The sequence below is a fragment of the Sarcophilus harrisii genome, chromosome 4 (assembly GCF_902635505.1).
Source record: "Sarcophilus harrisii chromosome 4, mSarHar1.11, whole genome shotgun sequence".
NCBI lineage: Eukaryota > Metazoa > Chordata > Mammalia > Dasyuromorphia > Dasyuridae > Sarcophilus > Sarcophilus harrisii.
The window spans coordinates 412,218,861-412,238,473 of record NC_045429.1 but is presented as its reverse complement, the minus strand read 5'-3'; the positions used below and the strand labels follow the sequence as shown (position 1 = coordinate 412,238,473).

The following is a 19,613-nucleotide window of genomic DNA, read 5'->3' as shown; positions in this document are numbered from 1 at the left end:
AACCTAAGATTGACTTATCTCGATGATCCAGTAAGTGATGACTCAAGTACTATCTGTGGCTGTTAACCTTTGAACCTTAAACCGAACTGACCCTTACTGATTCCCAGGAACAGAGCAGAATAGTCGAGAGCCCATCTCTGACTCCCAGCCTCTCTTGTAACCTGGACTCCCCCTCTAGACATCCAGGTTCCTAAATCTTCTTGCCCTCCTCAACTTTATCAGTTTCTCATTTTCTCCCAGTTAAATGTAAGGTGTCAAATGTTTTTATTAATGCCATCTATAGTCATGAAAAAATGCTCTAAATCATTATTGATCAAAGAAATGCAAATTAAGACCACTGTGAAGTACTACTTCATATCTCATTGGCTAAAATGACAGGAAAAGATGATAAGTATTAAAAGGAATGTGACAAAACTGGGACATTAATGCATTATTGGTGGAATTGTGAAATGATCCAATCATTCTGGAGAATAATTTATGCACAAAGAGCTATAAAACTATAAAACCCTTTGATCCAGCAGTGTTACTACTGGGTCTATATCCCAAAGAGATCATAAAAGAGGGGAAAGGACCCACATGTGCAAAAATGTTTATAGCAGCCCTTTCAGTAGTGGCAAGAAACTGGAAATTGAGTGGGTGCATATCAACTGTGGAATGACTGAATAAGTTATGGTACACACATGTAATGAAATATTATTATTCTTTAAGAAATGATGAGCAGGCTGATTTCAGAAAAACCTGGAAAGATTTTGTGTGAACTGATTCTGAATTAAGTGAGCAGAACCAGAAGAACTTTGCACATACAGGAACAAGATTATGTGATAATCAGTTATGATAGACTTAGCTCTTCTCAGCTATTTGCTGATCCAAAACAATTCCAGTAGATGTGGGATGGAAAATGCCATTCACATTGAGAGAGAGAACTATGGAGACTAATTATGAATTGAAGTATAACATTTTCAACTTTTTTTTTGGTTGTTTGCTTTTTTTTCTTGTGTTTTTTTCCCTTTTGGTATGTTTTTCTTACATAACATGATATATATGGAAATATGATTAAAAGGACTGTACTTATTTAACCTATTTCAGATTGTTTGTTGCCTTGGGAAGGGAAGAGGTAAGGGAGGGAGAGAGAAAAAATTTTGGAACAAAAAAATCTTACAAAAATGTTGAAAACTATCTTTAAGTGCATTTGGAAAAAATAAAATATTGAGGGAAAAAATTTCAGAGAATTGTTAAACTTTTTTACCAGCTTACTACTGTGTTTTAATACTTGGAATATATTTGCATTTTACAAGAGGGTACTTCGTGTAACCCCAGGAACACAGAATTTGGGCTCAGAGCACCTGAATTTGGATCTTAGGTCTACTATTTAGAACCCATGTAACCTTGGAACAATTATTTCTCCTTTTCTGGCCTCAGTCATTTCTAAGACTTTTTAGAAGTAACTCAAGTAAAGAATGATAGTAAAACTTCTGAAGACATTTGTGCATACATTTCAAAGGAATCCTCAAATTTCCATTTTTCCTTTGCTGTTCAGATTCACTTGCCAGTCAGCTACAAGCATTTATTAATTAGATGTTTACTATGTGCTAGGCACTGTGATAAATGTTGGGGATGCAAAGAATGGCAAAAAAAACACTGTCCCTTCCCTAAAGGAGCCCACATTCTTTTTTTTAGGTTATTTTTTAATATACATTGTTTTATGAATTGTTTATGAATTGGGAGAGAAAAATCATGGGAGAGATAAAAAAACAGGAAAAAAAGAAGTGAACATAGCATGTGTTGATTTACATCGTCTCCTTAGTTCTTTTTCTGGATGCAGATGGCATTTTCTGTCCAAAGTCTATTGGGATTGTTTTGGATCACTGAACCACTGAGAAGAACCAAGTCTTTCATAGTTGATCATTGTACATCCTTGCTGTTATTGTGTACAATGTATTCCTGGTTCTGTTTGTTTCATTCAGCATCAGTTCATGTAAATCTTTCCAAGCCTTTCTAAAACCAGTATGTTCATCATTTTTATAGAACAATAATAATCCATTACCTTAATGTACCATAACTTATTCAGCCATTCCCCAATTGATGGCCATCCATTCCTTTTCCAATTCTTAGCCACCACAAAAAGAGCTGCTACCAACATTTTGGCACATGTGGGTCCTTTCCCTCCTTTATGATTTCTATGGGATACGGACCCAGTGACAGCATTATTGGGTCAAAGGGTGTGCACAGTTTTATACTCTTTGGGTATAGTTCAGATTGAGGAGCCACATTCTATGGGGAAGACAATAACATGTAACATAGTATATAAAATTATACAGTGTATAAATGAGAGGTCAACAATCAATCAAAAATATTTATTAAGCACCTACTATGTGCTAAACTAAGATAGTCCCTGCCATTAAGGAGTTTCCACTCTCCTGGGGAAAGCAGTGCTATAGTACATACAGTATAAATGGAAGGTCATCTCAGAAGGAAGGTTTTGGGTAGGGATTACTGGGAAAATCTTCTCTCTGAAAGTGGGATTTCAAATGAGTATTGCCAAGAATCAGAAGTTAAGTAGGACAAATCATCGAGGTCTAGGGATCAGAATAAGGCGCAGGGAGAGAAGACCAAGTGCCATGTGGGATGAACAGCAGGCAAGTCAATGCTTCTGTCTTGCGGAGATGTAGAAGGAATCAAGTGTGAGAAGACTGGAAAAGTAGGATGGGACCAGTCTGTGAAGGGTTTAAAGACTCAAATAGAAGGTTTTATCTTTGATTCTAGAAGTAATAGGCAATCACTGGAATTGAATGAAAAGCAAGGGGGGGTGGGGAGAAAAGGGTCACCAGTCAGACCTTCAATCTATTGATTGGATACTTAGGTTCCTATGTTTCTGTGGTCTTGTGACCTTTTAGGGCTTCAATTTACCGATTAGTTTCCTAGGATGAGAGGGAGATGGGCATAAAGAAAACTTGATTTGGGAACAACCAAGGCTAATGCTTAGATGTAGAAAAGGATTGGAAATTTCCACAGGCTTTTCTCCCCTCTGGTGGTCATACCTGAAATAACTTCTGCCTGCCTGAAATCAGAAGAGAGCTGACTGGAAGGAACCTCAGAGGCTATCTCATCAAACTTAAACCAGACAAAAATCTCCAGAGTAAAATAATAAAAATAGTTAACATTTATATAGCTCCTTAGGGCAGTGAGGTGGCACAAAAGATAGAATTCTAGACCTGAAGTAAAAAAAATTTTTTTTCCTCTTTACAAGTTCAAATTCAGCCTCAGACACTTAAGAGCTATATGACCCTGGAAAGTCATTTCAACCTGTCTGCCTCAGTTTCCTTATCTGTAAAATAAGCTGGAAAGGGAATGACAAATCATTCTAGTATCTTTGTCAAGAAAATCCCGAATGGGTTCAAGAGGAGTTGGACATGAGTGAAAACAACTCAATATGCCGACAAGGGAAGGCGATAGGATGGATAGAAAAAAAGGGAAACCCCAAAATTGTGCCACAAAAAGTCAGACATCACTGAAATGGCCAAACAACAAAATGGCACTTTAAGATTTTCAAATCACTTTACAAATATTATCTCTTGTTATTGTCACAACAACCCTGAAATTGGTATTACTATCTCCATTTTGTAGATTGAAATTAGATGATTTATTCAGGGTCATAGTAAGAAGCTTAGGACCAATTTGAACTTAGGTTTTCCTGACTTCAGGCCCAGTGCTCTATCCACTCAACAAATGGTCATTCTGTTTCTGCTTGAAGATCTCCAGAGAGAGTGAACTCACTGTTTTCTGAGGTAACCTATTCAACTTTTGGACCAATCTCAATATCAGAAAGTTTTTCCTCGCATCAGCCTGAAAATTGTCCCTTTGGAATTTCTATCCATTGGGTATCTGTGGCCAAAAAGAACACATCCCCATTTGCATACTTCCTCAGTATCCTTTTCCAGCTCCCTTTTATGTATTGTTATATAACACTCCATTAGAATATAAGCTTCTTGAGGGTAGGGATTGTCTTACTGGCACATATTAAGGGCTAAATAAATGATTGTCACTTTCTGATTGCCTTTCCTTCATGATAATCCTTCAAACACTTAAAGATATTGATCATATCCTCCTGAGTCTTCTTTTTCACAGGTTAAATGTCCATTCTTTCCATCAGTCTTTACATGTCATGGACTCAATGTCCTTCACTATCTTGGTTTCCTTCATCTGAATGTTTTTTCATTTACCCACAATCTTCCTAAACTGTGATGCTCAGAATTGAACTCAATAAACACCATAAGCCAGATAACCTTGGAGGATCCTTAACTCCTGCTCCTCCAATCTCTATCCTGCCTGGTTGCTATGGTTACAAGTAATACTTGCCTCTCCATCATATGGTACCTGAGAGGCTTCATGCTTCCTACCCCTGAATTCTTGGAGAAGGATCAGGTAGAAAGCAAAATCTGTTCTCTCCAGCTCTGATTGCTCTCAGTGCTTGTCTTACAAGAAGTGCTTAATAAATGCTTATCAACTTGATATTTTCTCACAGATTAGAAATCCTTGGAGAAGTGGCTCTTCTCCAATATTAAGTATCATTTCTCAGCCTACACTTATATCTGGCAGGTTAGGCTATTGCTACATACATGGTCTACCAGGATTTCTGCAAAGAGTTGCTCTCTCAGCTTGGTGATGTAATGCATGGAGTATTGAGCCTGGAGTCAGGAAAACCTGGGTTTTCTGACCTCAGATGCTTACTAACTGTGTGACATTGGGAAAATTGCTTAACCTTTGCTTTCTCATCTGCAAAATGAAGATAACAATAACACTTACCTCTTAGAGTTGTTATGAGATCAGAGAAGATAATGTAGAAAGTGTTATTTATATATAAAATGCTTAAAACACTCTATCAGCTCTAGGCATTTATTGTTATTCAGTTCTTTTTCAGACATGTCTAACTTCCTGATCCCACTGGGATTTTCTTGGCAGGGGTTTGCCACTTCATTCTATTTTGCAGATGAGTGAACTAAGGCAAACAGAATTAAGTGAGGGTGATGTAAGCTTGTAGCTACAGGCAGATTTGAATTCATAACAATGAATCTTGGACTCCAAGTCAAGGCTCTATGAACTAAGGTGCCACCTAGGTATTTATGTATTATAATTATAATTATTATTATTATTATGTGTTTTTGAGGCAATTGCTCAGAATCACACAGCTTGTAAGGGTTAAGTATCTGAGGCCATATTTGAACTCAGGTCCTCCAGATTCCAGTGCTCCATCCATGCTCCATCTAGCTGCCCCCTATCTATTTATTTATTATAATATTCTTATGAACAATATAGAGATATATGGACTTTATGATTGCAAAGTGGATTCATGACTGCTTTTTGAAGGATAGGCACTGTGCCAATGATTTCAATGTTACAGAAAACTTCCAGATCAGAATAATCCCTTTACCAATGCCAGGGGGCACTTTCTCTCAAATTTCAAAGTAGTAAAGAACATAGATCTCTGCTCCAGACCCAATGCTCTATCCACTATTCCACCTGGATGCCTCCCAGATAATAAATGATAGAGCTAAATTCTAATTCAGATCCTTTGAGTCATAGCCTAGCTTTCTGTCTACTGTGTCATGCTGCTTCACACAGGACAAGTGTCTGTCTCATCAGATTTAGAGATCAGGGATTAATAGAGGTTAATTGATTTGACCAGGGTCACACAGCTATTAAGTGTCTGAGGTAAAATTTGAACTCTGGTCTTCCTAAATACAAATCCAGCACTTTGTTTACTGTACTATCTAGCTGCCCCTTTTATCTAAATCGATGTCTTGTGCTCTTCCCAGAAAGCTGCAGGAGAGTGTTGGGGAAATTTTCGAAGGGAAGTCCTTTGATTATTTATTTAATCATACCCACAGGATGTCCTTTACATTACTGCTTTTGTGAAAACACCAAATAGATGGCTGTTTTTCAGATGATTCTAATAGAAGTAAAATAATAGTCCTTTCTCCCTCTGTCCCAGACTAACCACAGCTGGTGTGTTGATCTTAACTACTTGAAGATTGACAAATATTAAACTACCTGAAGTGGAATAGGAGAAGAGGAACCAGAAATGTGGGGAGATCTTCATTGAAGGAGCTGGGAAGATTGAGGGGGGCCTGTGACTGCTACATTTACATATTTGAAATGGTCTGTAATAGAAGAATTAAGTTTACTCTACTTGATCCCAGAAGATAGGATTTGGGTTCGATATAAATATCTCTTTTGTATTTTGAGCTTGAACAATTCTTGGGGTTCCTGCCAACTCTAAGGGTGGATGATAGCTTTGCAACCAGCTGTGAGGGTGGTGGAGGTGCTTGAAAGCTCCAAAGCCCTTGTCCCTGCAGCCATTCCTTGTGGGAAGCCAGTGGCAAGCACAGATCACTGCTCCACATTAACTGCATGGCAACTGTATGTGCTCCTCTCATCCCACCTTCTTTTCTCCTAGGATCACAGATTGAAATGAAAGGGACCTTAAAGGCCATAGAGTTGAATTCAGAAAAAAGTTTTGTTTTTGTTTTTTTTAGCTCTGAGTCACCAATTCATGTCTTCCCTTGCCAGATCCCTTCTCTCCCTGGTGACTTTCTCCTGAGGCCCCCATTTTGGAGAGGGGCCCAAGCTGACCATCCTTCATTTACCTCCCATTTATTTCTTCAAGCTTCACCTGTGGTCTCACTCTGAAATTTTCCTCAGTCCTTGGGGCCTTCTCTCCCTGTAGCATCCCTCTGATATTGTTTCCCTTCTATTTATCACCTTCCCACATTAGATTGTAAGCTCCTTGAGGGCAGGGACTGTGTTTTTGCTGTATCCCAGAGTTTAGCATAGTGTTTATATGGAATAAATAGTTAATGAACGCCTGTTATCTTCCTCATTCCTGGTATTCTATTCTCTATATATCTTGGCTCTGGCTCTTCCCAGATTCCTCCAGAATCCCTCCCAAACTTTTGAGATCCTTCCCTTTAAAGCCAGTACTTTAGTACTGCTTATCAAAAAGAACCATTACCTTCTTTACTCTATTTTTCAGACCTTTCCCCTAGAACTTCCACCCTTCTCTCTACCCTCTCCAAGTTCTCTCCCACCCTTGTCCACCCTCCAAGCAAGAAATCAAGTCAACAAGAGGTTGGTAAGAACAGATACTTTATTGTGCCCCGTGGTGGCGGTGGCAGGGGGTTCAGAGGGACTGCTGTGTTCCCTCCTCCTGGACTAGGGCAGTTTTTAATTAGATCTCTGACTGGCTACATCATGGTGGGAGGGAGAGGGGAGGGATGATATGTGCTGAATTAGATTTAAACTTTTACTAGAAAACAAAGTGGCTATACATTGTGTGCTTTATCGAACTATCTGTACAATGGAACCTGGGCGAGGAGACAGCGGCCTCCAGCTGTCCTTGAGAACTGTCCTCTCAATCCCAGTCCTATGTTTCCACTCTAATTGGAAGACAAATCTGACCCCCAGAACCCCAAGGGCTGGGAGAAGAGCTCTGGCTCTCCTGGGGGATTTGCTTGATAGTTTCCTCCAGGAAATCACTTTAGCTGCGGCCAGGCTGTGCAAAAAATTCTGGACTAAAATCGGTGTCTTGAGCTGAGAAAGGACTTTATTTTAGAACATTTATTGAGTTGGTGGGAAGGAGGTAAGGAAATAATGCGTGTTAAATTTGGTAGCCTTCTCACCCTGGGAAGTGGGCAGGTGTTAGGCATTTCTGAGAGGGAGAACCAAATGTCCCACATTCTAAGCAGGTGGGCAAGGAACAATGTTGGAGAGAATTGAGGGATGGGGTTGGAGATTTGAAATGTTGTGGCCACAGGGACCAATTAGTAATACTGCAGGCAAGCACTGGGGGTCAGGACCACCAGCAGCTTCTAACAACAGCTCCCAGGCCACAGATTACATAACTAACATCAGACTCACTTCCCAGGGATTGTCCCAGCACTATGGGGAATTTATTGCTAGAAAGCAAAAGCTGTCTGGGCCAGGAGCCTGCCCACACCTGCTTGGGCCCACCTGGCTCCTGGGAAGGATGGTTGAGAGAAGGGAAGTCTCACCCTACCCAGAGCCCAGCTGCTTCCAGCCAACCAACCTGGTCTCTTTCACATTCCTATAAACCTTAGGGGAGCTAGCTTGGTGCTTGGCCAGAAGGATGGAGGAAAAAAATCTCCCTGAGCAAGAAGCTGGTAAGAGGAGCAGGAGGGGAACCAGGGTTTTGCTCAACTCCTGCACAGTCTTTCTCCCTGCTGCCAGAGGTGGACTGCATGAGTCCGCCTGCCCATACCAAAGGAGGGTCCTCCTGGAAGATTGTGAGAGTGGAAATAATGGGAATCAGGGAGGGTTTTGTTTGAGGCCCTCTGGTTAGCTTAAGTTCTTACATATGAATTCTGGTCCCTTAATAAATGTTTTATCAAGTCAAGAAATAGTTAGGGAAGTTGCAATGAAGACAGAAAAGGCATTACAATCCATCCTCCCACCTTCCCCCAATTCCAGCATGGGCCCCCATTCCCATAAACTAGGGCTCCGGAGGCCAGTTTTTCACCTTTATCACCCAAACTATTTTGCTCCATCAAGAAGAAAAATTGGAATTTTGGTTAAAGGCAGTCTGGCTGCCTCTGTACCTCACCCTCCCCAGTAAACTTTATCCCCAGTAAACATGAGGGCACCCCAAACTGGAACACTGAAGAATCTAGAAGAACAGCAGAAATTCCCTCAAGTTGGATCCCATATGTTCATGCGGGCTAAGCTTATTTCATTGTCAGCATCAGTAAGCACTGAGGCAGGGGGATAGATGAAAAGATCTCCCCCCAGCCAGGAACATCAAACAGTTTCTTCACTGTTTTAAAAGGGACTTGATGAACTTAATGGGAGCACCTAAGTTTTTCATGGAAAATGTCAGGGTTTCACTGCTCCTTTTCTCTGTTTCTGAAGAGTGGCCAGGATGACAATGGCTTGTTCAGCTCGGTCTTATTTCTGCTCATCTACGAATGCAAACCATTTCCAAACACATGGAGTCCATGGAGCTCCAGCTCACTCTGGCTACTTACAGAAAGACAGACCGACAGACAGACATTACCATGGGGAAAAATTCACTCTGTAGCCTAAGGCCTCTGTTGTCCCAAAGCAGAAAACTAATAAGTAAAAGGTACCCCCACCGGTGGGGGCCTTTTCTTCCCTCATTTCCAATATATTAATCCAAAGTCTAGTGTGGGACAGTAGCAGGCAAGAGTGGGTAAAAGGCCCAGAAAAGCAGTAGACACAAGGAATCACAAATCCTAACACATCTGCACGGACATCCTAGTCACCTAGCAAAGGAGCCCATACAGTAACAACACAGCTGGAACTTAGCCCCAGCCTACAGCAAATTGTCACAACACTATACTGAACCCCACATAAAATGAAAGAGTGGTTCCCACCCACCCAGCCCAGTGCCCTGCCCTTACAGGCTGTCAGGCTAGGTCTGACCCAGCCAAACACTAAAAAAATTATAAATATCAAATATACAATGAAAATATATCTGTACAGCACTGAGGATGAAAATAGTCCACTAATCACTGCTTTGGGCTTCTCATTAAACAGCATTTACACGGACATGTACAGCTCCTATGTACAATAGAAATAGAATAAATAGAATATTATATATATTATATATATATAATGTATTGTCTCTCTTGGGTTTTTAAATTTTCCTTTTCCCTACCTAATTTCACTTAATTTAACAAGATCAGGGCAAAGGTGGGGGTAGGAGGTAGGAAGAGGGGGAATAATCAGTCTCTAAGAAGTGAGAGTACCACAAATTGGGCAAATTCATTCATACACTCACCCCACTTTGGAAATAAGGTCCTCTCATACAGGAGGCCCTAAGAGAAGGAAGGAAAGGCAAGGAAGAAGCAGCAGCAGCACAAAAGAAGAAGGAATGGGCAGAATGAAAAATGAGAAAATGAAAGGGGATGGAAGAAGAGGGGGCTTTTGGCTCAGTCTGTCCTCTCCCAATCCTGAGTGAAAACTTGACCACATCCAGGGAGGTCCTTCAAGGTTCTCCTTCTAGGGTCCTGGACCAAGCACTGTTGCCAGGGATTCTCACCCAGAAGACGTTTCTAAAGGCAAATGATCAGTTTCTAAGCCAGGGGAAAGTTTGGGGACAAGTCATTCATTCATTGGATAGTTCTCAATTCAATTCTGAGATCCTTAGGGGTGTATTCTTCATTTATACAACTACCAGGATCCCTTCTTCCCAGGACCATCACAGGATTGAGAGCAGGAAAGGACCTTAGAGGTCACCTAGTCCAATTTTACAGGTGAGATAAGGGAGTGGTAAGAGTTGAAATCAGGATTTGATTCTGTTTGTATTCAGCAATCCTGACTCCTCTCGGGGATGGCTAGACAGCAACCAGGTAAGTCAAGATGAGAATACTGAGTAAGGGCCAAGAGCCCCAGAGGAGTTCTGGAGAATCTGGTTTGAGCATTATTTTCTAAGTCACTTAACCTTCCCTGGCCTGAAGGAACCCACTCATTCAATAATTCATCAGGGCATGGTCTCTGCTGCCTTAAAGCAGGGACCTAAGAGGTTAGAGAAGTTTTTAAAGTAGGAAGGAAAGGGGAAGGGGAGAGGGGAGAAGTGCTATGAGAGATGGAGGAGAGTCATGGTGATGGAGTGGCAGGGTGGGGGTCACTGGAGTTGCCGTTGGGATTGTGCAAATAGAAATTGTGCAGTGTGGGAGTGGCCATCAGGACTGAGGAGGCAGTGAAATTGAAACTCTTTACCCCAGACCTTAGGGCTTCTCCATCTTGTGCCTAATTAACCAACTATGGGCAAGGCAGGTACTGGGCCAGAGCCCCCCTACAATCTTAGGAGCATAGAGAATCCCCCAGATCTCAGGGCCCTCCTGCTCCGGAGGGAGTAGCTGCCAGTGGAGAGAAGGACTGTCCCCTGCCTGGAATGATGGGGCAGAGAGTGGGGAGGGGAGCAGAGGGAAGGGGAAAATTGTGTGCTTGTGAAAACAAGTTTGGGAGCAGCCTTCTACCCCCATTCACTTCACTTCCAACTGTCCTTGCTCCCAGAACTAGAGAGAGTCAGAGGTCACTGCCCTCAGGCTTGACTCTGAGCTAACAGCAAAACATGCCCAGGCTGAGACTCTGCCCTGGGCCCACTCAGGGCACCTGAGGAGACAGCCAGCAGGACAGATGTGTCCATGTGTACACACACATGGGAAAAGCAGCATCCTACTAATAGCTCACCTTCCCTCTTCTCCCCCACATCGGGGGAGACCTTATACTGGTCCCTGAGTGAGATCCCGTACACTTAGGAACATTGCATCTGGGTCTGAGACACAGCATTGAAATCTATTCATCATCAATTCATCGCTTCCCCCTTTCACCCCTCCCCGCCAGCATCAGACATGAGAGGGGCCCTGTACCAACTACCTGAGGCTCCACAGGAATTCCCCCCATCCCACCCCGTCTCTCTCACAGAAGAAAAACCCTTAGAGGCCTCCAATTGGCTGCTGAGAGCCAGGCCTGAAGACAGACTTTTAGCCCTCCTTCCCTGAATGTGTCTATTGGGGAGTATCCTTCTCCCAGATCATCAGCAGGGCAATCTGCTGATCCTAAGAGAGGAAGCTCCAGTCTTATTGCCTCATCAAGCTTTGTCCAGGTAAGGAGCAAGAAAACACCAAAGGAGAGAGACAATCCAAGGTGGCAGAAAATAGGAGAGGTGAAAGGGATGCCTCAGGAGTCGCCCGAAACGGCTGCCGGCCGGGGAATCCAGATTCCTGAGTCATCTCTGACACAGCCACCACAGCACCTAAACTATCGTGATGGTACCTCCTAGGGTGTGTGATTTGGCTAGAGGTATGAAGGGGCCAGATGGACTTACAGAGACAGGCAAACATGGGAAGAGTGGGGAAGGGAAATACTCCCAACCCCTTGTTCCTTACACAAGGTCCCAGGAATGATTGATTCTAAGAGGCAAGGTGGTGGTTCTGAGAACCCAATAGCCAGTAGAACTGGGGATGGTACCACCACCGGTGAGGAATACGGGCAGTAGGAGGGAAGACCAGAGAGGCAGGTGAGGGATGGAGGATGGAAAGAAGAGTGACCGAGATCACAGCTCAGATTCAGGGGTGCTGGCCAGCAGGTATCCACTCCCATAACGTCCGTTAGGGGCACTGCTCATCTCTAGGGGGGACGTGCTTCCTGGGCCAAGGTAGGAGCGATGAGTGGGCATTGGGGAGGGAGTCTCGCTGGGCATCTTGCTCAGGATGAAACGGGTTTCATCATTTTCTTCCAAGTTGGAGATGTCCTTCATCATCCGGCCCTTCTTGTAGGAGACAGACAGGGTATTGGAGCCGTCTGAGAGCAGGTGGAACTGGCGGAGGATGAAGACCACAGGGATGGGCAGAGTGGCTAGTACGATGAGAGTGATCAGGATAGCCATTGCCCAGTTGGGGAAATAGAGGTACTGTTCTGCAGCCTGAGAGGAAGTAAGGGGAGAACATCTTAAGTAAAAGCATCAGTTGGATGGCCACCTGGTTCTATCACTAGGCTAGAGGAATGGTTTCTCTCTGATCCTCCTCACCAAGGAGGCACTCCAAGGAGATGAGGTTATCTTTCTTTCCTCATGCCCTTCCATGCCATAGTATTGAAGAGACAGATCACAGCCTTTGACATAGAACCATAGTTCTAGAGTAGGAAGTTATCTCAAAAGCCACCAAATTCAACTTTCTCACTTTACAGATAAGGAAACTGACGTCCATGGAAAATAAATGTAGAAAAATGTAGAAGAATTCTCTGAACCTAGAGAATAAAGTGATCTGGGATTCATTCCATCTGATGTAGCAGCTGATCTAGAGAACATACTTGATTGTTTCTACAATGATCAGCAGAATATTCAACCAAAAATAATGCTCTGAATCAGGTTGTCTTTTGATCATTCTAGAGGTGATTATCCAAAGCTGCTGCTGAAAGGTATTAAATAAAAATATTTTTTCTTTGTTAATGGAAATGGCCTCAAGGGGAACAGAAATGTTATTTTAACTCTTGGAATATTATATCAAATGCTGGAATTCTACTTCTTGTAACAGGATCAGGGCATGTCTCTATTCCATTCAAATAACAAAAAGCTATTAAGTTATTATTCTGAATTTGAGCAAGAAATTTTTATACTTTATGAATTTTATCTCATTTGCCCCATTTCTTTCTCTTTTCCTGACCCCTCTTCTTTTGCCCTGAAAGAAATAGATGATTTTGGTTGTAAGTTTTAGGGAAAAAAAATTACATTACTTTGTTTACAAGAGCCACCATTAGAAAATATAACTGAAAAGAAAGGTAAAAGGGTGACATTTTTTTTTAGATTGGCCCCTGAACAAAGTATCACCTTTCTTATTAATAAAAGTTCAAAAAAATCCCAAATTAGGCATTCATGGTCATCATTTGAACTTAGGCTCTCTGCCTCCAGAACTTTTAATTGACACACCCTATAAATGACAATAGGCATTTATTAGAGTGGACCAGGAATCAAGAGACCTGAGATCTAACTTTGGCTCCACTGCTAATCACAGTGTCAGTCACTGTGGTTAACTAATATGGCCTCTTTGGGCCTCAGTTTCCCCAGATCAAAAGTGGAACATAAACTCCCTACTGAGAACAAATAAATAGGTCTGGGAAAGATATGGACTCAAGAAGTATCCATTGGCTCCAGTATGGTCCTGCCCTTTGGAAGACTTGAGGAAAGGTGACCTTACCTCCTCCTTGATCCAGGCACTGTAACCTGGTGGGGTGACTCCCAGCTGGATAATGCTGGCAGTGGTGAGAATGGCCATGCACAAGGGAGACACATACTTCCACATGTAGAAATAGAATTGGTAGGGCCGGAAGCCCAGCATCTCTGTCAGCTCCTGCATGAACCTGGCAAGGGAAGAAAATAGAGAGGACAGGAGGAGATGGGGCAAGTGTCCCACCACCAGCCCAGAGTCCACAAAGGCTTGAGAGGTATTTTTCATCACATTGCTCAAGGACAAGGAATATTCTCCCCCACTCACGACCCCTCACATTTGTCTGGCTCAAAACTCATCATCAGCAAGACTTTTTCTCAATTAGCTCTTCCCTAATCCTGGAAGTAGAAAACCACTCCATCCCTTTCTACTCTCTCCTCAACTCTAATCAAGCATAAAAATCATACATTCCCAGGACCACAGAATGAATGTCAGAGCAGAAAAGAGCTTCAGAAATCCTTTCCTCCAATGTTTTCATTTAACAGATGAGCAAACTGAGACCCAAAGAAGTAAAATAGCTTGCCCCAAAGATTCCCACAGGCAAAGGACAGAATCAGTATTTGAACTCAAATGATTTGAAGTCAGGACTTTTGGTTCTACATTATGATATAATAAACATTCACACCAAAAAAAGCTTAATTTACTTCAATATCCACCAATTAAGACGCTCCCCCCGCCCAGGTACAGAGCACTATATTCTTGAAGACAGAGTTTAGTTCAGATATAATTCCTTACTTAGGAAGCTTACAATCTAAAGGTATAAACACCTAAATTAAAAATGGGACATAATAATAAATCTGTAAATTAGATACAAACCAAGAGCTACAATTCTTTACAACTAGATGAGTTAGGGAAGAGAGATGGCATTTGAACTGGAATTTATAGGATGTATAAGATCAGGGTCTTCTATCTAGAGCTGGAAGAATTAGAAGTAGGAAGAGGGAAATATCCTGATTCTTAGATTCACTGAAAATTCTTCTGGCATATTTTTTTTTAATTCTCCATTCACATTCCTAGCTCAGAGTTCTATACATAATAATAACAATAGCTAGCATTTGCACATTACTTTTAGGTTTGCAACCTAGCTTAAAAAGGCCATTTGGGTGTTCTGATCTCCGTCTGGCACTCATAAGTGTCTGAAACCAAATTTGAATTCAAACTTTGCTGACTCCTGGCCTAGTGCTCTAGCTACTGAGACACCTTTTGATGTTGTTTGTTGTTGTTAATTTATTTTGGTACAGTCTGGTTCTTCCTAACCCTATTTGGGATTTTCTTGGCAAAGATAATGGACTGGTTTTCCATTTCCTTTTCCAATTCATTTTACATATGAGGAAATGGAGGCAAACAGGGTTAAGTGAACTTGAACTAAGAGTCACACAGCTAGTAAGTGCATGCAGACTGAATGCACACTTAAGAAGAAAAGTCTTCCTGACTCTAGGCCCATGATTCTATCTACTATGAGCCACCTAACTGCCTCTAATGCCTAATATACAATATATAATAAAACAGTAAGTCTTCCATTCAACAATGAATCATCAAGAATTAAGTGTCCACTATGGGTCAGACCCTATGCCTCCATGTAAGGAGGAGAAAGAAATCCAACCACCTCTTTAATTCCCACCAGCTATATTATTTGGGTATTATTCCACTGTCACCATGTTGGCTCACAAGAAAAGCTCATCTCCAGGAAACTCATCATCCCATAGATTTCTTCAGTATCCTGCTCCTCTCTGATTGGAGGGCTGGAGGAAGGGGTAAAACAGTTTCCCCAAATCCTCCAAATAAAGAGAACTCAGAAATCTAGTGAGTCTTCAATAGCTGTCTCAGGATTCTATCCTACCATCATCATGTTCCTGTACCCCAGCACTGCATGCTTCCTCCCCCACCCCAGCTTTTAGCTTCTTTTTGCATGTTGTGTTCCTCCATTAGACTATAACTTCCTTGAGGGCAGGGCTGGTCTCTTCTTAATGTACCCCCCGCACTTAGGAGAGTGCCTGGCAAATAAAAGTTAATTGGTTTGTATCATGTTGTATTATAGAGTTACAAAGACAAAGATGAAACAGTTCTTGCCTTCAAAAAGCTTACTTACTAACCAAGGGAAAAAACAGTGTATATTTGTTTATATCCAAGATATATATAAAAAAAAATACAAAGTAATCTTGGTATAGGAAAGTACTAGCAATTTAGGAGGATCTGGAAAGGTCTTGTGTAGGATTTTTGGGCTGAGCTTTGAAGACACACAGGGATTGAAGAGGTAAATGGATAGGCAATGTCCCCAGGTAATGGGGGTATAGTTTGTACAAAGACATGTAAACAAAAGACAAAGTGTTGTGTCTGAAGAAGATCATGGTGGACAGAAGACTTGGTGTATTATTATATATTGTATATAGGCTAGGTGGTTAAGTGAGTAAGTTTCCTTTCTGGGAGCTCCTTGAATGGAAGAAATAACAGTTTTTTGTCAAATCTCACCCTCCTATCCCCCTCAAAAAAAACCAAAAAACAAAAATCTAGATTGACCTATGAAATCTGGGACTGATCACTGAACTGGCGCTAGCTATTTGCGTGAGATATCTGGGGCCAAATAAGTATCTTCACTGGAAAAAATGAGGAAGGTGAATTTAAATCACCTTTAAGATGTCTACTAGTCCTAATGCAATATTCACTTACTGCTTCCCAAACTGTGTATTCATTCCCAAATTCTGTATTCATTCATGATCTCTGGAGTCATCCCACAAAAAAAAGTCTGAGAACTCGCTTTTTCATTTCTCAGTAAGACTACAATCCATTCTTCTTCCTATCTAGTTAGTGTAAGCTCTACATTATGCACAGTAATAACAGGCCATTATCACAAGATTGTATCTACATATACCTCCCTAAATTTCTTTTCCCCCTGAGCTGGTGGAGCTAATAGCTGCCCTTCCTCAGTCATAAAAAGGTGATTCATAATAGAAAGTAGAATAGAAAAAAAATACTGGACTTGGAAACAGAGGTTCTCAGTAAGAGGCTCAGGGTTCTGACATCGAGATCTGTGCAGCCTCGGACAAATAATTAAACTACTTATTTTTAAGAAATATTTGTTAGGTACTATACTAATCCGCTAGGGTCATCAAGTCCTACAAATCAGGCAAAACACAGTCCCTCTCAAAGAGCTCTCCGTCCAATGGGGGAGGTAACATACAAATAGTGGGCAAACATTTATTAAAATGAGGAGGCTGGACCAGATGGCTTCTAAGATTTCTTCTAGATGGAAATCTAATATCAAGTTTGTACAGTCTCAGATGCCCTCTGCTGTAGAAGAGTGAAAAGTACAGTCTCCCCAGAGCCTCCCAGGTTCAATTGGACAAATATTTATGCAGAAATGGATGAGCTTTAGTGGGTTACAAGTTCAACAGGAGTCAATAATAAATCTGCATTAACAGTAGTAAAGGGGAGGCCACTATCAGCATAAGTTTTAGCAGGTTATAAGTTCAATAGGAGCCAATAATAAGTCTACATTATCAGAAATACAGGGGATTTTGTAGTAGACACAACCGTGAATCAGCGTCAAGTTTAGATCCTGGCTTTGACACTACCTCTGAGTAAGTCACTTTAATGCTGGGCACTGTCACTGAGGGTACAAAGATGGGGAAAAGGTAGTGCCAGATCCCAAAGAGCTCAAAATCTAATAGAAAAGATAACATGCATACAATTGTGTACACACAAGACAGAGAGAGGCTGAGTTGGGGGTAATCTCAGAGGGAAGACGTTAAGATTGAGGACTGGGAGGACTTTCAGCTTCTGGAAGAAAGGGAAACTAGCTAAGACTTGAAGGAAGCTGCAAGGTGTAAGTGAGGAAAGAACATGCCCTGTGCTGGGAGAATCTGGGGAAAAGCTCCAAGTCAGGAGATGAAGTATTTTAGGGGAGGAATAGCAAGAAGGTCAGTATCCCTGGGTTACAGAGTATGTTAAGGAGGAGTCAGTAGAGTCTATTGAATGGGATGGGAGGGTGTGATGTGGTCCAACTTTAGGAAGATCAATTTGACAGCTGATTGAAGGATGTATTGCAGTGGGAAAGTACTTAAGGCAGGCTCATCAGTCATCAAACTTTTGAGATAATCCAGGAGTGAGACGATGAGGGTTTGTATCAAGGTAATGTCAGTGTCATAGGAGAGAAGGGAGCTTATTTGAAAGACGTTACAATAGGAAATAATAGGAATTGACAAGAGATCATGCCTGAAGTAGAATGGAACCATACAGACAAAGCAAGTCCTTAGGATTCTTTAAAACCATAGATATGAAAGATATATAGGTCCAGAAAAAGGGAAGAGATAGTCCCACAGAACCCTAAACTAGTGAGAACATATCTATTATGCACTGAGTTGATTTCATACTTACAGAATGCCCTGTGACTCATAAAGTGCTTTCCTTATTTACAATAACCCTAAACGGCTGTCCTCAGCATTGTGCCTGGCACACAGTTAAGTAGGTGCTTAATAAAATATCTGCCTATTTAAAGTAGTATTTTTCTATTTTACAGATGAATAAACTGAAACCCATCTTTAAATGTGTAGTTTATAGTCCTAGCCATATGAAAAGATGCTCCAAGTCAAATTAATCAGAGAAATGCAAATTAAGACAATTCTGAGATACCACTACACACCTGTCAGATTGGCCAGAATGATAGGGAAAGATAATGTGGAATATTGGAGGGGATGTGGGAAAACTGGGACATTGATACATTGTTGGAGGAATTGTGAATGGATACAACCATTCCAGAAGAGCAATGTGGAACTATGCTCAAAAAGCTATCAAACTGTTCATACCCTTTGCTCCATCAGTGTTTCTACTGGGCTTATATCCCAAAGAAATACTAAAGAAGGGCTGTTTGTGGCAGCCCTCTTTGTAGTGTCCAGAAACTGGAAACTGAGTGGACACCCATCAACTGGAGAATGGCTAAATGGGTTATGGTATATGAATGTTATGGAATATTATTGCTCTGTAAGAAATGACCAGCAGGAGGATTTCAGAAAGGCCTGGAGAGACATGAACTGATGCTGAGTGAAATGAACAGGACCAGAAGATCATTATATACTTGAACAACAATACTCTATGATGATCAATTCTGATGGACCTGGCCCTCTTCAACAATGAGATGAACCAAATCAGTTCCAATAGAGCAGTAATGAACTGAACCAGCTACACCCAGCGAAAGAACTCTGGGAGATGACTATGAACCACTACATAGAATTCCCAATCCCTCTATTTTTGTCCACCTGCATTTTTGATTTCCTTCACAGGCTAATTGTACAATATTTCAAAGTCCAATTCTTTTTGTACATCAAAATAACTATATGGACATGTATACATATACATATTTAATTTATACTTTAACATATTTAACATGTGTTGGTCAACCTGCCATCTGGGGGAGGGAATGGGGGGAAGGAGGGGAAAAGCTGGAGCAAAAGGTTTTGCAATTGTCAATGCTGAAAAATTACCCATGCATATCATATATCTTGTAAATAAAAAGATATATATATGTATATATACATATACATACATATATACATACATATATATATATATATATATATATATAAAACAAAGGCTTAAAAAAATAAAAATAAATGTGTAGTTTGGAACAGTGTATTTTAGGAAAGTACTATAAAATATGGAAGAACATTGACAAGCTAGAGTGGGGTCCAGGAAGACACAAGTATAGTAGGAGTACTAGACTGTTTTGTATGAGGATTGGAAGAGCAAAGACTTGGGGGTGGGAGGATGTGATAGCTGCCTTCAAGTAATGATGATAACAACGGCTGAGACTTAAATAGATTTAAAGATTTGCAAAGGACACATGTGCTTGGTTCT

General features: G+C 41.3%; 1 protein-coding gene across 2 annotated transcripts in view; it reads right to left on the bottom strand.

Annotated features, from left to right (window-relative positions):
- Positions 1 to 7,126: 7,126 nt before the first annotated feature.
- The window catches only part of SLC6A17 (solute carrier family 6 member 17), a 66,549-nt gene continuing 54,062 nt past the window's right edge, over positions 7,127 to 19,613 (bottom strand). For both annotated transcript variants that reach the window (XM_003769747.2, XM_031967245.1), the window contains exons 11-12: positions 13,734 to 13,896; positions 7,127 to 12,463 (exon numbers count right to left, since the gene is read on the bottom strand). In XM_003769747.2, the coding sequence (XP_003769795.1) occupies positions 12,095 to 12,463; positions 13,734 to 13,896 (532 nt within the window). In that variant the 3' untranslated portion in view covers positions 7,127 to 12,094. The remainder of the gene's footprint in view (positions 12,464 to 13,733; positions 13,897 to 19,613) is intronic.